General features: G+C 37.8%; 2 protein-coding genes across 5 annotated transcripts; one reads left to right on the top strand and one right to left on the bottom strand.

Moving 5' to 3' along the window:
• The first annotated feature begins 8,791 nt into the window (after positions 1 to 8,791).
• LOC149830166 (CRS2-associated factor 1, chloroplastic-like) lies at positions 8,792 to 11,967 on the top strand. 3 transcript variants are annotated; one of them, XR_016433638.1, is made up of 4 exons: positions 8,792 to 9,630; positions 10,107 to 10,234; positions 10,322 to 10,472; positions 11,841 to 11,967. XR_016433638.1 is itself a non-coding variant. In XM_090015725.1 (3 exons), the coding sequence occupies exons 1-3, from the start codon at positions 8,799 to 8,801 to the stop codon at positions 11,395 to 11,397; spliced, it is 1,143 nt and encodes a 380-aa protein (XP_089871851.1). In that variant the 5' UTR covers positions 8,792 to 8,798; the 3' UTR covers positions 11,398 to 11,445. The 3 variants fall into 3 exon arrangements, 2 of the variants coding, with proteins under 2 accessions (XP_089871851.1, XP_089871852.1); XM_090015725.1 differs by lacking the exons at positions 10,322 to 10,472; positions 11,841 to 11,967 and adding an exon at positions 11,215 to 11,445; XM_090015726.1 differs by lacking the exons at positions 10,322 to 10,472; positions 11,841 to 11,967 and having other exon boundaries at positions 10,111 to 10,248.
• Positions 11,663 to 15,350, bottom strand: LOC149830165 (sugar transport protein 14-like). 2 transcript variants are annotated; one of them, XM_090015724.1, is made up of 6 exons: positions 15,296 to 15,350; positions 14,900 to 15,150; positions 13,113 to 13,435; positions 12,404 to 13,033; positions 11,814 to 12,249; positions 11,663 to 11,714 (listed from the first exon to the last, which is right to left on the bottom strand). In XM_090015724.1, the coding sequence occupies exons 2-5, from the start codon at positions 15,036 to 15,038 to the stop codon at positions 11,815 to 11,817; spliced, it is 1,527 nt and encodes a 508-aa protein (XP_089871850.1). In that variant the 5' UTR covers positions 15,039 to 15,150; positions 15,296 to 15,350; the 3' UTR covers positions 11,663 to 11,714; position 11,814. The 2 variants fall into 2 exon arrangements, with proteins under 2 accessions (XP_089871850.1, XP_089871849.1); XM_090015723.1 differs by having other exon boundaries at positions 11,663 to 12,249; positions 14,900 to 15,085.
• Positions 15,351 to 21,456: the final 6,106 nt, after the last annotated feature.

The raw sequence follows: 21,456 nt of genomic DNA, 5'->3' as shown, positions 1-21,456 counted from the left end.
GAACTTTGAATGTTTGAACAAATTTATAAGCAGATAATAAATTTATTATTTTAATTGAATTGATGGGCAGGTTATGATGTTACATGTTTGAATGATAGGCAACTTACAAAGTGTTTGAATGAATTTATGTTTGTGTTTAAATGTTAGTAGAATGAATTTATATTTGTGTTTAAACTTTGAATGTTTCAAGGAATTTATGAGCATAGAATAAATTTATATTTTTAAATGAATTGCTAGACATGTTATGAAATTACATGTTTGAATATCTGGTGGGCAAATTAAAATGTATTTGAATGAATTTATGTCTATATTTAAATATTAGTAGAAGGAATTTATATTTGAATGGCATATGGTTGTACTTTTGTAAAGGTATTTTTAAAAAGATATTTTCAATAAAAGTTTGGAAAATCAATAACCAAATATATAAAAACCGACTTTCCACAATCGTGGCAAGTACGGGTCAAATCCACAGGGAACGAGATAATATTCAAGATTAACTCTAAAACTTTCAATTTATTAATATTCCAAAATGTCTACAATAACAATATAAGTTAATTCACACACTAATATAAATAAAAACTAACTAGGAAAAATTATAATTCTAAACTATGCTGCTCGAGCCTCCTTCTAGTTCAAAGGACATTTTCATCTTTTCACAAGCTATAGCATTCACACTCTCAACATAAATACGCCTTTTGACCTCCAGTATGCTTGTCAACCTCAAGGGCTGTCTGACGATGAAGGGGAGAGAAAGAACGATTATTGTTGTTCGGAAAGCACACCCATCACGTTCTTTGATGGTCTGCAATGTCCTTCAAGTTGCTGCACTCATATGGGAGTCGAGTTGCGAAGAGAAGATCGAAGGTGAGAAGAAGAAAGAGCGCCGAATGGGGTATAAGCTTAGCTGATCTTCATTGATATAGATGGCACACCGAACCGAGGAAGACTCTCACACAATCTGCAACACTTGTAAAAAAAACACAACACAACAAAGAAAAACATAAACAAGAAATAGAGAAAGGAGGAAAGAGAAGCGGAAGAAGAACACGCAAGGGAGGGCATGTGAGAGAGAGGGAGAGAGGTTGGACAATTTTTCCAAAATAGCAAAAAATGTGTAACCCTATTTTTTGCAACTATTTAAACCTCTAAAATTTGTCTTAATTCTAAAAACTACTAAGTGCTAACCTAATTCTAACTAAAAGTCAACATTATGTATAAATTACAACTAAGTACCTAAGTGCATTATGAAGAGGGGTTTTTTAGCAAAATTTATGCATTGCACTTTGGATCAATGGGTTTATGGATCTTTAGGGTTTGGATCTAGTCTCTGATCCAATCTTTTGACTTTGGATCGGGTCTGGATCCGATTTACCTTGGGATTCACTTCAAATACCCTAAAAAAAAATCTATTTTTCTCAATTTAGCTCAGATTCGAGTGAAATTCGAATTGTAACTTCTTTGCACCGAAACACGCAAATGCATGGATTTTAATCTTTCAAACTACATAAAAATGCATGAATAATGTATGAAAATAATATGCATTTTATGCATCATCAAATACCCCCATGCTTGAATGTTTGTTAGTCCCTTAACAAACTAATAACGGCAAACTAATATGCTAAAAACTAGAAATAAATAATACATGTAATGAAAGAAGTAATATACACTTCTTTACTCACTTTGGTAGGAATTACAGTTGCATTTAGCACATGCAATAAGTCCTTTAAACCTTTGGGTTACCCCAATGGATGACTAAGGTCTCATGAGGGTTTGCAGTGATGTTACCCACAAACATCTATGTCATGCTTGAATGAAAATTTCTTTGCAAAAAGTATTAGGCAGTTAAGAAATTAGTTTAAGCAAGTATTTCATGCAATTTACATTCTCATGACATAATTAGAATTTACATGCCTCCACAGAAAAAGCTTTTTCCTTTTACTTTTCTAAAAATTATAATTATCTATGATTTTTCCTCAGAAAATCAAGTATTATCATGTTATTGCTTATTTATCATCACTTGTATATTTTCTGTACAGTTTTTTATAATTATTTTTAAGCAATGAATTTTTTATTAAGCTCTCATATTTTTAATTTTTTTAATTTTTATATTTTTTACTTTTTTCTTAATTGAGCACTATTTTAAATTTCTAGTTTTTGTAACCCATGTAACGAGCTTTAGGTCAGTGACTCCCAGGCCAGACGACCTTAAGGCATCAGATACAGAGTATCCCTCAGACTTAATTGCTCAAGTCACTAGACCTTCTATTTTCATAGTTTACGTATAGTCCTCTTCTTGTCATATGCATTGTCTATATTCATTAGGCTTTATATGAAGTCCATGTAACGGGCTTTTAAGCCGGTAACTTCCAAACCAGGTGGCTTTAGGGCACCAGGTGTAAACACCCTTCAGGCTCTACTTGCTCAAACCAAATAGGCCACAAATATTGACTAAACAAGAAGGTGATTTCCTTCGTTATCCTTTTTGTCATGAGACTCAAACACTTTAACTTGTGTCTAAGCTCCGCTACTAGGGTTCACGAAGACATTAATAACTAAACATATGTTCTTTTTCTTTTAAGCTCATATTTCTTTATATTTTTCATTTGCTTAGTAGTTCAAAAACAGACTGTGCATACTTATACTTGTGATTCAAAATAACTTTGATATTCAAATACAATATTTTCTTTGAAATTCACATAAATAACTACTCTTTCTAGATCATTCAGCAACTTTTTTTCACATGGGGCTTAAAGATCTCTAAAATGTCAAATTATGTAACAACATTCATATATGCTTAAAACTTGTTTCTTAAAGGCCTAATTTTATGAGTTTCTATCACACACAACTACCAGAACAAAAAAAAAAATTGAGTGTGCATCTATACCCTCCCCCCATGCTTGAATGACACTGTCCCTAGTGGCATATAAAACTGCAAACATGCAACTGCACACTAACGAACATAAAATAAATAAATAATGGGAGAAAAGAAAGATACCACTTGTTTATGTGTAGGACTTCTTGAACTGATTGTTGTCGTAACTTCGCACCACCACTATACATATACAAATGCTTAATTTTTTGTTGGTCTGGCCAATGGTATGCTCCTGAATCAGTGCCTTGTGTCTGATAACCTGAAACTCATACACTGAAGCATCGAATATTAAAGCCCAAATGCATGACAAAATGATCAAAGTAAAACAAAAGCAAAACAAATAATGAAAATAATAAAAAATTAAATTATATTCCTACTATATACATATGATACACTATTATGCTCAGATCCTATCATATTCCTCAGTGGAGCTCTGGCATATTCAGATCGAAAGCCATAAGTTCCTTGCCCTTGGAATTTATAACAGGTTGGCTCGACAGACTACCCTTGGTTCTCCTCGTTAATGCATCTGCTAACTGTCTCATCTGTGTTTCGAGATTGACTATGGAATGAGTATGGGAGTTAAGCAGTTTGTTACATTTCTCCAAGGCATTATGTCTAGAGGCTTTCACTTCCTGTAATGTTTGAAGAATTTTCTCCTCAAAAGAAAACTGTGGAGTGGTCTCCTGAGGAGGAAGCATGGGAGAGATCAGAGAAGGCTGGGGGTAATTTGGCCTCTGGGATGACTGAGTGAATGTATTGAGCCTAACCTGATGAGACAAAGGGGCTGAAGTTGGGGATTATTGGTTCTTCCATGAAAAATTAGGATGGTTTTGCCAACCAAGATTATATGTACATAAAAATGTGTCATTCATGGATTTGGCAAACCCCTGAGCAGCCTGAACTTGTTCATGAACACATTCAGGGTACTGAGTTGCCGAAGGGCACTTAGTGACATGATGTGCTGGACTGGCACATAGAGTACACACCGTCTGCTGATGGGATGGTCCAGCTAGAAGTTGGTCCAATCTATACGCAAGCATATCAACCTTACTCTGAATTGTATCAGTAGAACCTACCTCTAGTAGCCCACCCTTCTTGGGACCACTTAGTGCAATCCTCTCAGAACGAAATGCTGAAGACGAAGTTGTGTGGTGCAGGGAGTTCTCAGCTAATGTCTCAAATAACTCCCATGCTTCGTCTTCACTTTTCAACATGAATGTACCACCACAGGACGAATCAATCATTTGTATGTTCCTCTCGAAGAGACCATCATAAAAACTCTGCACTATCTGCCACCTAGATACTTGATGATGTGGGCATTTCCTAAGCAAGTCCTTCATACGTTCTTATGTCTCATAAAATTGCTCACCATCCATCTCCGAAAAGTTGGTGAAGGCTCGCCTAAATTGGTTTGTGCGACCAATAGAAAAATATTTCCTAAGGAATTCCTGCTGCAATCAAATCCATGTCTTGATTTGCCCCGGGTTCAAGGTCTTAAACCAATGCTTCGACTTGTCCTTCAGAAAGAACAAAAAGAGTGTCAGTTTCATTGCATCGTCTCTGAAGTTATTGATTCAGACCATTGAACAAATCTCGAGAAACTAATCAAGATGCCTATATGGGTCCTCATGAGCAAGGCCATAAAAAGAATGTAGCATTTGAATAATGTTGGCCTTGATCTCATATTGAGGCACTCCTATCTCAAGTCTCCTAATGACAGATGCTTGGGTGTACTGGTTAGGGATAAAGAAATCCCTCAATGGATGAGGTTCAATCCGCTGCTCCATCTGCTCCGCCATTCGATTCAAACTTTTGGATCTTCTCAAGATGGGCTCTGGTTCTGGATCAGATGGGTGAAGAGGAGCTCCTAAAGTTCTCCGCTCCTGTATACACCGAGTCAACCCAGTGTATGAATCGACTAAATCTAACTATTCTATCCAATCTATGCAATAAAAATTTACTCAAATACAAAGTCAATGAAAATAAAAATGATCTAAACAAAGTTAGAATAAGTTAATCTACTCTAAAAAATTTAAATAACAAAATCTACTCTAATTCACACAATTAGCAAATACAAGAAATCACAAACTAAGTTTGTGAATCCTAGAAATTGTCTATTCGCTCTTTTGATCATGCAATTTAGTGAATCCTAGAAAAATAGTATAGGAATCCTATATGTAATTACTATGTGAAAACCTATATTTACTTATTAATCCTACTAACTACAATAAAAATAAATAAATAAATATTAATAAAATGAAATATTAGAGATACTGAATATCAATCGTCGTTCCCCAACAACGGCGCCAAAAATTGATTGTACTTTTATAAAGGTATTTTTAAAAAGATATTTTCAATAAAAGTTTAGAAAATCGATAACCAAATATATAAAAACTAACTTTCTACAATTGGGGTGAGTACGGGTCGAATCCACAGGGAACAGGATAATATTCAAGATTAACTCTAAAAATTTTAATTTATTAATATTCCAAAATGTCTACAATATCAATATAAGTTAATTCACACACTAATATAAATAAAAACTAACTAGGAAAATTTATTATTCTAAACTATGGTGCTCAAGCCTCCTTCAAGTCCAAAGGGCATTTTCATCTTTTCACAAGCTATAACATTCACACTCTCAGCATAAATACGCCTTTTGTCCTACAGTATGCTTGTCAACCTCAAGGGTTGTTTGACAATAGAGGGGGGAGAAAGAATGGTTACTGTTGTTCAGAAAGCATGCCCAACACGTTCTTTGATGGTCTGCAATGTCCTTCAAGTTGCTGCACTCATATGAGAGCCGAGTTGCGAAGAGAAGACCGAAGGTGAGAAGAAGAAAGAGAGTCGATTGGGGTAGAAGCTCGGTCAATCTTTGTTGATGTAGATGGCACACCGAACCGAGGAAGACTCCCACACAATCTGCAACACCTATAAAGAAAACACAGCACAACAAAGAAAAACATAAACAAGAAATAGAGAAAGAAGGAAAGAAAAGAGGAAGAAAAAGAACACACAAGGGAGGGCGTGAGAGAGAGAGAGAGAGAGGGAGAGAGGTTGGGTGATTTTTCCAAAACAGCAAAAAAATGTTTAACCCTATTTTTTGCAACTATTTAAACCTCTAAAATCTGTCCTAATTCTAAAAACCACTTAAGTGCTAACCGAATTCTAACTAAAAGTCAACACTATGTATAAATTACAACTAAGTGCCTAAGTGCATTATGAAGAGGGGGGTTTTAGCAAAAGTTTATGGATTGCACTTTAGATCAATGGCTTTGTAGATCTTTAGGGTCGAGATCTAGTCTCTGATCCAATCTTTCAACTTTGGATCGGGTCTGAATCCAATTTTACCTTGGGATTCGCTCTAAATACCTTAAAATTTATTTATTTTCCTCATTTTAGCTCAGATTTGAGTGAAATTCGAATTGTAGCTTCTTCAGACCTAAATACGCAAATGCATGGGTTTTCATTCTTCAAAATACATGAAAATGCATGAATATTATATGAAAATGATATGCATTTCATGCATCATCAGCATACGTTTATGTTTGAACTTTGAATGTTTAAAGGAATTTATGAGCATAAAATAAATTTATAATTGAATGAATTGATGGGCAGATTATGAAGTTATATATTTGAATGTTTGAATTTAAGTTTGTGTTTAAATATTAGAAAGAATTTATATTTGTGTTCTAACTTTGAATCTGATGGAATTTATGAGTAGAGAATAGGTTTATATTTTCGAATGAATTGATGTGCAGGTTTTGAAGTTACATGTTTGAATGTTTGATGAATAGATAAAATGTGTTTGAATGAATTTACATTTGTATTTAAATGTTAGTAGACGAAATTTATGTTTGTCTTTGAATGATATAAGTTTGTGTTTAAACTTTAAATGTTTGAAATAATTTATGAGTAGAGAATAAATTTATAGTTTTGATTGAATTAATGGGTAGGTTATGAATTTACATGTTTGAAAGTTTGATGGGCAGGCTAAAATATGTTTCAATGAATTTATAAATGTTGAAAGGAAAATTAAAGTTAGAATGAGTTTTATGGATGTTGTTAGAGTGCTTACCTAAACTATGTTATCTAGTTGAAGACACTAGTTTAGATATTCTATATTTTTTATTTTTTGCTAATAAAAGACTTGATGCAGCGAGATGAGTCATCAAATTCACGAGTCACTTGTGGATGAGCCGATTCTTGTGTCACTATGCATGTGTACCCACCCTGACTTAAATTCTTGGCTCCACCCCTAGCTGAAACAACACATCTGTGCATCTGGTGTTTGACTGCACCACACCATCTTGCACATCCCTGACATCCCACGAGACTTATTGTCAAACTTGCAGGGTTGTCAATAGGTCTAGTTTATATCTTGTACCCAACTTGACTTGTGATGCAGCGCATCCTGACAACAACGGAGAGGGCACATTAAAAACACGTTTAGAAAATATGTATCATCAGACCTGAACATGAAAGACATGCATATGCCAAGCGTAACGAGTTCGAAACTTCATTTTGAATAAACTAGATTTATTTTTATGCATCTTTTTTCATTTTTTTAATTTAGGATAGTGCCCTTGGCCAGTAGGATCTATTTTGGCCATTGGCAGGTGTTGCGGGTTTTCGAAGGTAGTTTCCTTTTTTTTTCAATTAAATGTGGGCGTATGTATGAACCTAGCCAAACTGGACCCAAACTGGGACAGATCCGGATCCACAGTTTGAATCCACTGGAAGGGGAAAGAAGCACCTATGAGCGTCCCACTCGTTGGGTCCAAGAACAGAAAGAGACCCCCAACGTCTCTCTCCCTCTTTTCCCTTGGATTCTTAAGAGACACCCTAACTTGGAGAAGGCATCACTGGTTTGAACCCTTGAGGGAACATGAGCAAGAGGAGGTCGATCCACTCTTCCCAATCGATCTCTGCCTCGTGTCGATCTCATCTCTACGGCTGGACCCTTTCGTGCTTAAACTTATTACAGTTTGAGATTCCACCTCATCCCTAGCCAACAACTGTGTTTGGCTATTTCTGTTTGCTGTGTGGTTCGCTTGTATTTGTTTGGCAGAGCGTGTTTGTTATTGATTATTATTCGGGCATGAAAAGTGCCTACCCGAATGATACTCAGGTCGACCGTAACTCGACCCAAGCAATATGTGATGCGGGTTTGGGTCATGATTTTTGTCGTGTACTCGATCTGACTTTGAATATTATATATATAATAAAAATAAATTTCTAAAGTTATATGGGACTAAGTTTGCGATTTTATTTTTGTGACCCGACAAAACCCGAACCCGGTTATTAGTTATATGAGTGGGTCTGGGTCAACCCTAACCCGATCTATTGACAGCCCTACATACAAGTTACAACTATAGTGACAAATCTTGTGAAATTTATGAAATTCTCACAAAAGTATTGCGAGAAATTACCCGAAAGTTAAAAATAATAATTTCTCGCCAAGTGTTTTTGTCAAAAAACATAAATATCATGTTTTTAAATGCGATATTTATGTTTTTATCAGCTATTTATCATGAAAAACCATGTGGTTTTTATTTTTAAATATTTTTCATGTATATTTTCTTATAAAAGTAAATTTTATATTTTAATTTAATTTTTATTGCCAAGATCTTGCCCAAAAATGCAAGATTTTAGAAAAAAAATCAACTTTTCGCGACTTTTTGGATGCCGATATTTTGCGGTTTTTATCTTTTGTCAATATGGTTACAAGTTACAACTATGATCGTACGAAACACCCAAACGAGTCGGATCTCTGATAAGACCCGTATCGATTCATTTTAAGCGATACGATTCGTCAGAGTTCCGAGTCGTACAAATCTCCTTGGTCAGTGTTGAAAGGAACGGATGAAAACTGCTCCGGCACCATTTTGGGGCCATCGGGCTCGCCGGAAAAGCGTGAAATATGGCCTTCGAGGTTGCCATCTCCGTCGCCGGATCCCCTTCGGCGTCGCTGCTCCTCCTCCCCCCTCTGGCCGCGCCCCGCCGCTCCGCCACACGGGTCGGCTTCTCGCGGTGGAACAACGCCAACGCGGAGCCCCACCTCCTCCGCCACCGCACCCAGCAAGCCATCGAGGAGGAGCTGCGCCTCGCCAAGAAGGACGAGCTGGCCGCGAAGATCGTCTTCTCCGAAGCCTCCAGTGTCGGAATCGACCCTTCCACCGCCTCCGGTGGCCCCGCCCACTTCCGCTCCGCCGGAACCCCCTCCTCCCCCTCCCGCCCTTCCATCCCCGGCAAGAAATCCAAGTACTCTAGAAACCCTAACCTTAATTCCCATCCCGCCTTCCGCCGGGTGCGGCCGCCCCGCGTTCCCAGGGTTCCGGCAGAGGGGGAGGCTGAGGCGGCCGTTTCCGTAGGAGATGGCGGGGTTTCCTACCGGCTTCCGGACGCCCCGTTCGAGTTCCAGTACAGCTACACGGAGGCGCCCAAGGTGAAGCCTCTGGCCCTCCGCGAGCCCCTCTTCGCGCCGTTCGGGCCGGGCACGATGCCACGGCCGTGGACCGGGCGGGCGCCGATGCCGCCGAGCAAGAAGAAGCTGCCAGAATTCGATTCATTCCAGCTACCTCCCCCGAACAAGAAGGGAGTGAAGCCGGTGCAGGCGCCGGGGCTGTTCCTGCCGGGGACGGGGCCGTGGTACGTGGAGTCGAGGGAGGAGATTCTCGCGGAGCCATTGACGCCGGAAGAGATCAAGGCGCTGGTTCAGAGTTGTCTGAAGTCCAGGAGGCAACTCAATATGGGTGAGTTTCTTTGCGCCGTCGTCTTAGTTCTCTGTTGAAACAAGAGAAAAAAAGGTTCAAAATTTCTCCTTTTCCTTTTGGTTTAGATGTTCATGAAGTGGTAGTTGTTCACTGCTCTGTTCTACCTGGTTCGCATTCTTTCGGAAAGATTTGATATTTTCACATATTGGTGTCTTCTTCCTATTTTGGTATGTAGGATTGCAAACTACAGTAGTGAAATTTCAGATGACATATCTCTTGATTCATTTCACATTCTTTTTTTGTTGGTTGTGTGATATTGATGAATGTGGGTATTCTAGACTGTTCTCAGTTGTTTGATTTCCTATTGTTCGCTTGTTCTTTGAGCTTGGACTACTGTTTTTGTAGTGTGCGCTGAGGTGTTTTGTTTTGTGTTTGTTGAGTAACTTGTATTGAATTCCAAAACCATGAATAAATTTTTCACAATGTATGTCGAATTGATTGGTTTTTGATGATAGGTAGAGATGGCCTGACTCACAACATGCTGGAAAACATTCATGCTCATTGGAAACGTCGAAGAGTTTGCAAGATAAAATGCTTAGGGGTGTGTACAGTTGATATGGATAATGTCCGTCAGCAACTAGAGGTGGGTTAGCTCACGTTGCATTATCTGTTATTTGATGCACTGAGCCTACTTCTAACCGCTAAGTTTTTGTTGTATAATATTTGCAAGAATTTGCGATGCATCAATAGCTTTTGGGCGACATTGAAATGAATAGACGGTGAAAGGAAAGCTGGATATGATTTGCTGGGATATTCACAGATTATATGGATAAGTGGATACATGTTTTGGGGTGCGTATCAGGCCAGTGCGTGCTCTGATGGTAATCTTCAGAACTTGCTTTGATGCTGGCATCCCAAATACCATACATATCAACTAATTTTCAGTCGTTCATTTTGCAAACCTTAGATGCCGTTCATCTAGGGCATCAAAGGCTCTGAAAAAAAAAACGTGAGACCCATCTAAAAGGCGCAGAGTCCATCCATGGATTTTGGGATGCCGTTCGTCAGAGCAAGTTCTGATGGATTACCGTCAGTGCATGCTCTGACCTGATACGCACTCATAGTTTTGGATGCTGGGACTGCTAGTTGTTCATCAACGACATATTCATAAGATAATATTGAAATGGTGCTAGTATGTCCCATTAGCGTCAGGTGAGTGTATGTGGAAGAATGATGCTGATCTAGGCATGTTCCATTACACATCAGGTGCAACTATCTAAATCTTTAGTGGTTGAGAGAGAGAGAGAGGGGGGGGGGGGGGGGGGACTCTTTGTGAGAACCATAGTTTTTGCTGCAAGCTTTAATCCTTCACGTAACCTCAAAATCAAGCAGTTTAAAGCCATTGTGTGTGGTATAATGCTACAAGGAGTAGTTATAAGAGCCTTCAGATAATAGCCATTTTAGCTAAAACAGTTCCTAATTTTCTTCAGACTAGGATTTTTTTTCCCACATAGCACCTTTTTCCTTGTGACATGCAGAAACAAATTTCACTCTAATAGTTTTATTTCTTTCTTTTTTTCTTATCATTCTTGTTCTGATGTGCATTAATCTGCTACTTGGCAGGAGAAAACAGGTGGCAAAATAATCTATAGTAGAGGAGGGGCTTTATATCTGTTTCGTGGCAGGAACTATAATTACAGGACAAGACCTAGGTTCCCACTGATGCTCTGGAAACCTGTGACACGTGTTCCAAAGCTGGTTCCACGTGTCTATAAAAAGTGGAGAAAACTGTCCGAAATGCACTAATTTTCTTGAGAGACTTTTCTCCCATATTTGTTATGCACCAGAAAGAATCATGGGAAAAAAGTTCCACATGCATTTTGGGGGAACCTTTCCTCTTCCAACTTTTTTGTTCTTTTCAAACAGGGCCTAAAAGAAGATTAAAAATAAAGTGGGCAATTGAAACAACACATTATATAGTTCTCATTACTTCATTAATGCCATATCTTTTTTAAACATTTTACTTTTTTCAATGGGAATCATATGGGAAACTGGATAAATCCTTAAGTGATGCTCCAACATACAATCTTTGCCATGGACATTTGCATCATGTCTTTACGCAACTGCATGTGACAAAATAATAAATAACATGGAAATTTTCTGTTGAAAAAGAATGCAAGTATGCACATCTAATTATACTGTGCACATTGTATTGGCAATACCTCAGATGGGTGGTTGTTTGGTTTCAGGTGAGAGGACCATTCTTTTCCAGAACCAATGGTTCTCCCATAGTGCACTCATCTCCTCTATAGGAACTTGCTTGGTTTCAGGCAAGAGGAAAAAGATGAAAAGGCTCATGATGATGATCAAGCAAGCAAACAGCAGGAAGACTCCATATTTCAGATGGCACAGAGAAGCAAGGAAGCATTGGGCAATGGCTGCTGTGAAGAAGAGGTTGATGCAGACGACAAGGCTCTGACCTGCAGACCTGGTCTCTAGAGGGAAGATCTCACTGGGCACGCTCCACCCAAGAGGACCCCATGACCAACCGTATGCAGCTACAAACAAGCATGTCATGATCACAAGAGGTACACCATATGATTTTGGGAGTGGCTCATTGTGGCCAAACTTTAGTCCAAGAAGTGTTGCAATAATTACCTGCAACAAAATTTCAAGTGGTTCAGTACAGTAGCTTTCAGAAGACTGCCTGAACTAACAAAGCAAAGCTGTTGCAGGAAAATATTGTTAAGCTTGGAAGTTGAACAAATAAAACATTCAAACAGTGGTGAAAGAATAGTCATGAACAAATTACCATGGAAATGATCATCTGGGTACCAGCCTCCATGAACAGAAACCTTCTACCTTTCCTGTCTACAAGCACCATGCCTACAACAGTAGCAGCAACCAGGACTGCACTGGTTATTATGGAGGAGTATAGTGAAGCGCCCGAACCGAAACCCAAGCTCTGGAACATAACTGGTGCATAGAAGAGGATCGAGTTCATGCCAGACAGTTGCTGGAATGCAGGAATCCCAAGCGCACCAATTACTAACTGGGGTCTGTTCTTTGGCTTGAGCAAGTTGCGGAAGGGGTGTTTGATGGCCCGTGCAGCCTCGCTAGCTTCAACAAGGTCATCAAACTCCGCGCTTATATTCGGAGTGCCTCTAACCCTCTGGAGAACGTCCTTAGCCTCTTCCATTCTGCCTTGTTCCACTAAACTGTTCGGAGTTTCTGGGAGGAACAAGCCTCCCACAAACATTAGAGTTGCTGGAACTGTTGCCAAACCAACAGAAAGTCTCCAGCCCCAAGGATGGATCTTCTCAGTGTAGTAGTTAATTATGTTTGCCACCAGTATACCGAAGCATGTAGTGAACTGGAACATCAAGTTCATTGCTCCTCGGATCTTTGCAGGTGCCATCTCAGAGAGGTAGAGAGGGACAGACTGTAAAAGATAACAGTCAGTTCTTCCTGTGAAAAGAAAATTTCAACTAGGGGCTGCCTTATGCTGCAGCAGAACTTACTTGATTGCCGAATCCAACGCCAACTCCGAGAAGTATGCGACCGAAGATCAACATGGCAATGTTCACTGCAGCTGCATTGATGATTGCACCTGTGAAGAAACTCAGTGCACCTACAATTATACTGGCTCTTCTGCCCTTGTTCCTGGTTACATAAGATGCTCCAAACGTGGATACGAGCCCAGCAAAGTATAGGGAGGAAGTGAAGAGTGTGAGGAATTGGTTGTCATATTTACAGTAATCTGTTTCATGGAGAGTATGCTGCTTCCTTTCGTATACTTTTGGGAAGAAAAGCTTGAGGAACTCATCCATGGAGGTGACTCCACCTGAAATGTTCATAGATGTAAAAGGTTTGGGACAGAAAAGCAAACTTGCTATTTTGAAATGGAAATGTTTGAAAGAAATTTTAAGGTGATTCTATTGAGGGGTTCATGAACTTTTCAAAAAGCTAATAGCAGGCTTTGTTTTCCTCTTGTTTCTTTTTTTTGTATTGATCTTAAAAAAGTGTAGTTTGGGTTTGTCATGAATTTGTCTGCATTGTAGGATTTGCACGTACTAGATAGAGTTGTCATACAGTGACCAAGAATACAAACCACAAAGTCAAGCCCCATCATGACATGCTGCCAGTTACATAAAATTTGGAATCTTCTTGGATTCACAGAAAAGGTGGAGGTTTGGATATCTGACAATACAGGTGGCAGGCTAGAAGCAGATAGCTGTTTAAGTCTTGAAGTGTTGAGAGAGAGAGAGAGAGAGGTGGTAAAGGAAAATCGATTTTAAATCCAGTTACAAATGGTTAAAAAGGACAAAGATAAGTAAAATCATGCTTTTGAGAGGTCTTAATCAACCTTTAGCAAAAGGTAGGAAAAAGGGGACAAGCAGCATTTTAACTACAGTAAATGAACACTTTATTTAAAAGGCATTTTAAAAACCATTTGATAAGATCATGCATTTTACAAAAGTGTAAACAAAGTTTGCCAAAAGCACAGTGATGAGGTTGGATAAATGAGAATTGAGAAAGCACGTGAATTTTAAAGTACTAAATATTTTATCTGAAGTACAAGAGAAGGTAAAACCGACAGTAGATACTTGAGTACTAGAAGGGCAACCATTTAAAATTCCTTCGGTTGTCTTTTCAAGTTTTATGCAATTGTAGGACAACTAAGGTTTCCTTTTTGTGGAGAATGCCTCCACCTTGCTTTTATATAGTGTGACATGAAATACATACCCCCCCAATGAATGATCACAAAGAGAAAAAGAAAACAATCAACAAAACCACAATATGGTTAAAAACAAAATAATACAGAACCAACTTAAACACATTAAAAGCAGATTTCATTAACTGAAATTGATCACCGACACATTTAGAGAAGACCAACCAAAAGTTTATCCTTGCTTCTAATCACTATATTCACAAGGCAGATGAAAAAATTTGAAAAATAAAAAATCATCATTCTTCAAGGGCCAAATCCTTATTAATTATAATGGCACAGAGAGAGAGATTAGAAAACACCCAGATGATTCACATCCACACCCATAAAGAGAAAAAAGATCAAATCTTCGTTCAAACAGAGCACCATAGCCCCACCTCACCAAGAACATCCAACTTATCATTACCAACACAGTCTAGATCTTTCATGATACTCCAAATTCAAATCACCCAGACCAGTGGATCTCCTTAACTCTCCACAATTACCCACGAGAGAAACTATGGCGTTTGACCAATATCAAACCAAATAACAAGAGAAAACAACACATGGTAAGAGCAAAAAAAGAAGCAGAAAGCTCACCAGAAATTCCAAGATCATAACCAAACAGGGATCCACCTAAAGCTGCAACCATGCAGGCAAACACCACATAGCTCGTGACCTTCCCCTCGTAGAGCTCCGCTCTTCCGGGTTTCCCATGAACCATGAATCCCCCTGCCATTGCTGAATCCTCCCTTTCACCTTTTCACACTCTCTTGGAAACAGTTGCTGATATCAGAAGATCCTCACAGATCCATTCAGTCTCTGTTAGAACAGAGCATATTCAAAACATGCTAAAGAGAGAGAGAGAGAGTCAAGTCAACCAATAGAGTCATAGACTCACGTGATAGGAGATCAAATAAAAAGAAAAAAAAACCAACCATCAAGGGGCAAAGATCCATGTGAGACAGTAGTGTTGGGAATAAAATAATGTTATACCTTTTCAAAGAGTTTGAATTGTGTCTCCCACAGAGACCAAAAAGTTCCAAGTGGGAGTCGAGTTTGGAAGAGAGAGAGAGAGAGAAAGACCCTTTTAATATTTTACAGTGACAACCAGAGAGAGCGAGAGAGCTATCCACATAAGATTAGAATTAGGATAAAATATCTAATCATCCAAAGGCCCTGGTTTTTTTGAGGAGCTTTTATTAGGTGGCCAAAATAACATCAAAGCCAGTTGGCAATCTAAAACACACGAATCCCATTATTGAAGTTGGAGCCGCTTTAAATGGCAAGAATAACCATCTTTCTGTTTTTTTTTTCTCACCAAACCTTTTTTTTCCTTATTTTGCCTGAGAAGCCGCGTTCCTGGCTGGAGATAACATCGCCGTCCCAGTAGCTTAAAATGCCAACGTTAGGACCCTCACCTTCAATGCTTATGCTGAGCTTTATGCAAGAGGGTGGTAGCACCGGAGAGAATCCAACCCCAACTACCCATCTGACAGCCAAGGCTCACTCCAACTCCTCTAACCCCTTTGGGGTAAACATCATCCTTTTTAGAACTGGAATTCTGAAAGTAGTTCACCAGGCTGGCCAGAGTCATTGGTCAATGGTCACCCTCTCTTGGTTTAGTTTGTATGGTAATACAATGTTGTGTAGAATTGTGGAACTGGGTTTCAGTTAACTGGCCAAAATTTTGAGAGCTCCAGCTCGAGGCAGTCTTTTTGAGGGAGGATCAGGTGCAATGTAATTGCACACTACAGTTTTAGTGTGCCACTGTCTGAGTGAACCAGTGCCGAGTCTTCGTGGTTAAGTTTTTTTGAGTCGGTATGGACAAATGAGGTCGTTTTTTTTATAACTGAGAAAAACCACCTTATTCGCTTATGATCGCATTAGTGCATGTAAAAACCACAGTTCCCTTGTGTTGTCCATCATGGAGTATACCATCTTTCTCCTTGCGGTAAAGGACACATTCCTATGGGTTTTGAACTCGCGATGTCCCTTCAGCTTAGTAACATTCACAAGTTGCCCTTACCTCATGAGTGAAGCCCCTGTGGGCTAACAAATGAAGCATGTTGTTGATTTTAAGCATCATCCAAATCCCTTATTAGGTCCAAAACAATGCAGCTGAGGTGGTAGCTAGGATGCAAATGGGTTGGATACAAGACGGAGGTTTTGTAATTTTTTACTAACCCAGTCAGGTTTTGTTTGGTAACAAATGTCCATGATATTTTGAAAATCATGATTTTATTGCGACTTTATAAGCTGACATAATCCAATAAAAAGTGACATAATCATGCTTGTATTACAAATTTGCAGTATTGACCCAATAAAAAACAATTCATTATTGTTTTCATATTATTTGTGTTTTTCTGCTTATATATTTTTACAAAAAAATTATAGTTTTTCATATGCCAATTTTTTTAATGTGTGTTAGTTTTACTAATATATTACCTTGTGTAAGGTATTGATATCGGTACATTATCGGATTAATTGGGCAAAGAACTTAAATTGTATTCACATGGCTAAGTTAAGCTAGAAGAGTTCTTGCTTTGATACTAATACGCTGAGTCGTAAAGATTTAAGCTACGATGTTTTAATCGTAATCTTGAAGAGGCTTCTCATGTTCTTACACTAAATTGTGGAGACTTGAGCTACAATGTTTTCAACTACAGCCTCAAAATACTTTTTATATTTTCAAGCTTTATACTTATTAGAATTTAAATATTTTTTTACTAGACCAAGAATGGTTCTAAGCTTGTTTTATGAGAAATACAGTACTGAACCTGTGATATACGTAACAAGTCATGCATCCAGAAATGATCAATTTTGATTTCATTAAAATGATAGTCAAAACCAATTTTTCTATCCTTGCTGTCTTCATCCAAAGAACTCTTAAATTAATCTTCTTTTTTTTATAATTCAAAGGAAAAAACCATTCATCTGATACGGCACCTTACATTAGCTGGCCTCCAATTGGTAAAACCCTTGCGACAAGGGACACCACCCATGGATTTCAGACTTATAACATTCGGTCAAGTGTTATATTCATCTAATTAATGCAATAATTAGTTTGAATTAGGTGATGTTAAAGAGAGAAGAGGTTGAACTTATCTTCTCCAAAAAAACACCAACCGCTGGTAGGAGCAGCTAGTGCACGTCACCTTGTGTTGGGACGTTGCAAGTTCGAATCCCAATGGTATCTAATTGTATAACTGATAAGGATCTGCCTAGCCACAGCTTGTCTATCAAAAACAAAACAAAAAAAAAATCGTTCTTTCTATATATTTCTGGATAAGTCCACGTTGTCATCTCTCTCCGTTGAATTTTTGGGAGTTTGGGATTTAGATATGATGAGAATATCTTTGGCAAATACAACCCAACTCTGGGGTATGTTTTTATTATTTCATTAATTTCAGCAATATTTCCAAGATATCGCTGAATTCATTCCATACTTTTCCAAAATTTCCATTCATGTGCTTCCATGGGTATCATTGAATATGGGTCGTATCCAGTGGATCCGGATCTAATTTATATTTTAATTTGAGCTAGGAAAAAAATGATCTAATTTATATTTTAATTTGAGATAGGAAAAAAGATGATCTAATTTATATTTTAAAGTATTTGTATTTATTATTTCATTTACTTCATCAATATTTCTAAGATATTGCTGATTTCATTCCATAATTTTCCAAAATTTACATTCATGTGTTTCCATTGGTATCAATGGATGTGGGTCTGTTCTAGGAGATCCAGATCTGATTTATATTTTAATTTGATCTAGGAAAACTGAACATGATATGAATCAACTTACAATAATTAACCTGAATATCATGACCTGAAAAATAGGAAACATTCATCAGTCATATGGGGTCTGAAATTCTGGTCACATGTCTTGGGAACTACTGAAATGGTACTTCCTGGGGCAGGTCACATGGGATTTGGATCGGACCCACACATCATCATTGTGACCATCACCAAACCTTGCCCATTCACAGAAGCCGTGTCCTATAATGGCAACTATAATGACTTTCAAAGAACTACAAAGAATGCAAAACAAAAGTTGCAATGTTTTGTAAGCAATGTTAAAGCTCTAATATATCGCCTTTTTATTGGTGCTTTGTATTATCAGTTTATATATATATATATATATATATATATATATATATATATATATATATATATATATATATATATATATATATATATATATATATATATGTGGGTTTCTAATTTATTTTATTTCACAAAATTTTGACAAGAATTTGAGTTCAAGGAAATTTTTTGTTTTTGAAGATCTCATGAGAAGTTTGGAGCCAAATAAACTCGTCATGCTGGACATGTTTGATTACCCCAAAACTGTGGGGTCCACTCCCAACGCTTAGTTTTGCAAATAGAAGATCTCTTATCCAAGGATTTGAACGGCCGCAGTGTGACCCACGTGGCCAGCGGGGTGGTTGTAAGGGTGTTGAGTTGAAGTCATCAGATCAAACCCCGCTGGTGTACAGGTGTGTTTGTAGCTTTTATAGGTCAGCCATATAAGGCAGGGTGGTCGTGGGGCTCCATCTTGGGGTTTTCTCATTTCGGCAAGGGTTCCTCATCATAAAAAAAACAACTATTCCTCAAAATGCCAAAAATTCATAGATCATTAATCAGATTACTTTTGGATTTAGATCAGATTCAGAGTAGTATTTTACAAGATTCAATATACAACAACAACTACTACTACACCTTCATCCCAAAACAATTGGGGTCGGCGATATGAACCAAAAAAGAAAATCATTTTGGGTCTTCCACATGAATCCTTCTCCTCCAATCATTTTTATCCAATGCCATGTCCTCGGTGAGGTTCAAAGCATTCATATCCTTTCCTGTCATCTCCATCCAAGTCTTCCTAGGCCTACCCCGACCTCTTTTAACTAATATATTTTTTTATTTCTCCATCCTTCTAACTGGAGCATCATTAGGCCTTCGCCGAATATGTTCAAACCACCGTAAATGATTCTCTCTCATCTTATTTTCAATTGCAACGCCTACCTTCTTGCGTATCTCCTCGTTCTGAATCTTATCTTTTATTGTATTTTCATACATCCATCTAAGCATACACATCTCAGCTACACTCATTTTTTGAATATGATGTCTCTTGGCAGCCCAACATTCCGTACCATATAGTAAAACAGACCTAATAGTCGTCCTATAAAACTTTCCCTTCAACCGCAATGGCATTCTACGATCGCACAACACTCCAGTTGTACTTTTCCATTTCATCCACCCAACCTTTATCCTATGATTTATATCTCCATCAATTTCTCCATACTTTTGAATGATAGATCCCAAATATTTGAAACAATCATCCACCGGTATTTCTTGCTCACCAAGCTTCACTACACTCCCATCACTACTTTGTTGCTTACTAAATTGACATTTCATATATTTTGTCTTACTCTTACTCAACTTAAAACCTCTTGCTTATAATGATTGTCTCCATAATTCTAACTTAGCATTAACCCCAGCTCTAGACTCATCAATTAAAACAATATCATCAACAAATAACATACACCACGACACATTTTCTTGAATTGATCTCGTAAGCTCATTCATCACTATAGCAAATAGGAACAGGCTTAAAGCAGATCCTTGATGTAACCCAACACTTGTAAGAAAATTGGTTGTCACTCCTCCACAAGTGCGGACATTGGTTACTACTCCTTCATACATATCTATTTTACAAGATCTAATATTACCTGTATATTTGAGGTACAAACTAAACCCTACTTCATCATATCTCATTTGGATTTGAATTCATGTTCAAATATAATACATAAAATTCAAATTCAGATAGGGATGTAAATGGTTGGGATTGGGATCAGATGTGGCCAAAACCATATCTGACTAATAGGATTCTGGCGAAATGGATTTGTATTCGGATCCACTTTTTACATGTAAACGGATTCAGATATCTGTGTAATTCTGATATTTGTTGGATCGGGTAGCAAAAAATCAAAACCATATCTACATCTGATTGTAACCGAATATGTTTTTGGATTACCAAATGCAATTAAATGGAATCAACTACAAAATCCAGTTCATTGACATCTCTAGATTCAGATTTACATCACGCTCTGAACCATATCTGATCCTATCACTACTATTCAAAAGCAGTACCTGACATTGGGAGGCCTGATTGGATACTAGCTAGTGCAGTCAGGTTCTTAACAAGCTTGCACGAGCTAGGCCCAGGTGCTGGGCCAAGGCCAAGATTTGAGCACCCCCATTGATCTTTTGTTTTCTTTTTCTTAACCCAGACCCAAACCCAACCCACTTTACTGTTTGGGGCAGGAAAGGGCCAGATCTGTTTGGTTCCAGGCTGTACATTTGGTGCAAGTTGGTCCATCTTTGGCCGAGTATGAAAATTAGATTATGGTCATGTATCTTATTTTTTAAATTCTGACTATACATATGTGATCTAAGTACTTGATTTTATAGGGATCAACTCTTGAAGCGTTTGATTTCAACACATGGGTGATTTTTTTATAGTTCAAAAAAATTAACTGTCCAAAATCTTTGTAAAATTTTGAGGCTCCAAATATCAATTTTTTATCGAAAACACATGATCCAGGTGTGGATTCTTAGTAAATTGACCATGCCCAACACGTTTATAGGGCAACAACTGTATAAAAAGCATTAGAGAAGATGAAAAACTCATTTGGAACGTGATTTAACACCAAATGGGTTTAGCACGAACCCATTACTCTCTCTCTCTCTCTCTCTCTCTCTCTCTCTCTCTCTCTCTCTCTCTCTCTCTCTCTCTCTCTCTCTCTCTCTCTCTATCTATCTATCTATCTATCTATCTATCTATCTATACATACATACATATATATGAATGTCGCCATACATTTGCAGATCTCCTTGACGATCAATTACTTAAAGAAGATTTGCATGGTAGCTTGCGATTGTCGTATTATATATATGTGAATGTCACCACACATTTACGAACAATTAGTTACTTAAAGGAGATTCGCATGCTAGCGCATGAATATCTTACTATATATATACATATGAGAATGTCATCACACATTTGCAATCAATTACTTAAAAGAGATTTGCATGGTAGCTCACGAATGTCGTAATATATATATATATATATATATATATATATATAT

The sequence above is a fragment of the Nuphar pumila genome, chromosome 8 (assembly GCF_984573655.1).
Source record: "Nuphar pumila chromosome 8, dmNupPumi1.hap1.1, whole genome shotgun sequence".
NCBI classification, from domain to species: domain Eukaryota; kingdom Viridiplantae; phylum Streptophyta; class Magnoliopsida; order Nymphaeales; family Nymphaeaceae; genus Nuphar; species Nuphar pumila.
This window is presented reverse-complemented; position numbering and strand designations above follow the sequence as displayed.

Bases quoted from the DNA above. Each gene is read 5' to 3' on its own strand.
- LOC149830166 (XM_090015725.1), top strand. From the start codon at position 8,799: ATGGCCTTCGAGGTTGCCATCTCCGTCGCCGGATCCCCTTCGGCGTCG. The intron at 9,631-10,106 runs GTGAGTTTCTTT...TTTTGATGATAG, and splicing joins CAGGAGGCAACTCAATATGG to GTAGAGATGGCCTGACTCAC. The intron at 10,235-11,214 runs GTGGGTTAGCTC...GCTACTTGGCAG, and splicing joins ATGTCCGTCAGCAACTAGAG to GAGAAAACAGGTGGCAAAAT.
- LOC149830165 (XM_090015724.1), bottom strand. From the start codon at position 15,038: ATGGCAGGGGGATTCATGGTTCATGGGAAACCCGGAAGAGCGGAGCTC. The intron at 13,436-14,899 runs GTGAGCTTTCTG...TGAACATTTCAG, and splicing joins TTATGATCTTGGAATTTCTG to GTGGAGTCACCTCCATGGAT. The intron at 13,034-13,112 runs GTAAGTTCTGCT...TATCTTTTACAG, and splicing joins GCGTTGGATTCGGCAATCAA to TCTGTCCCTCTCTACCTCTC.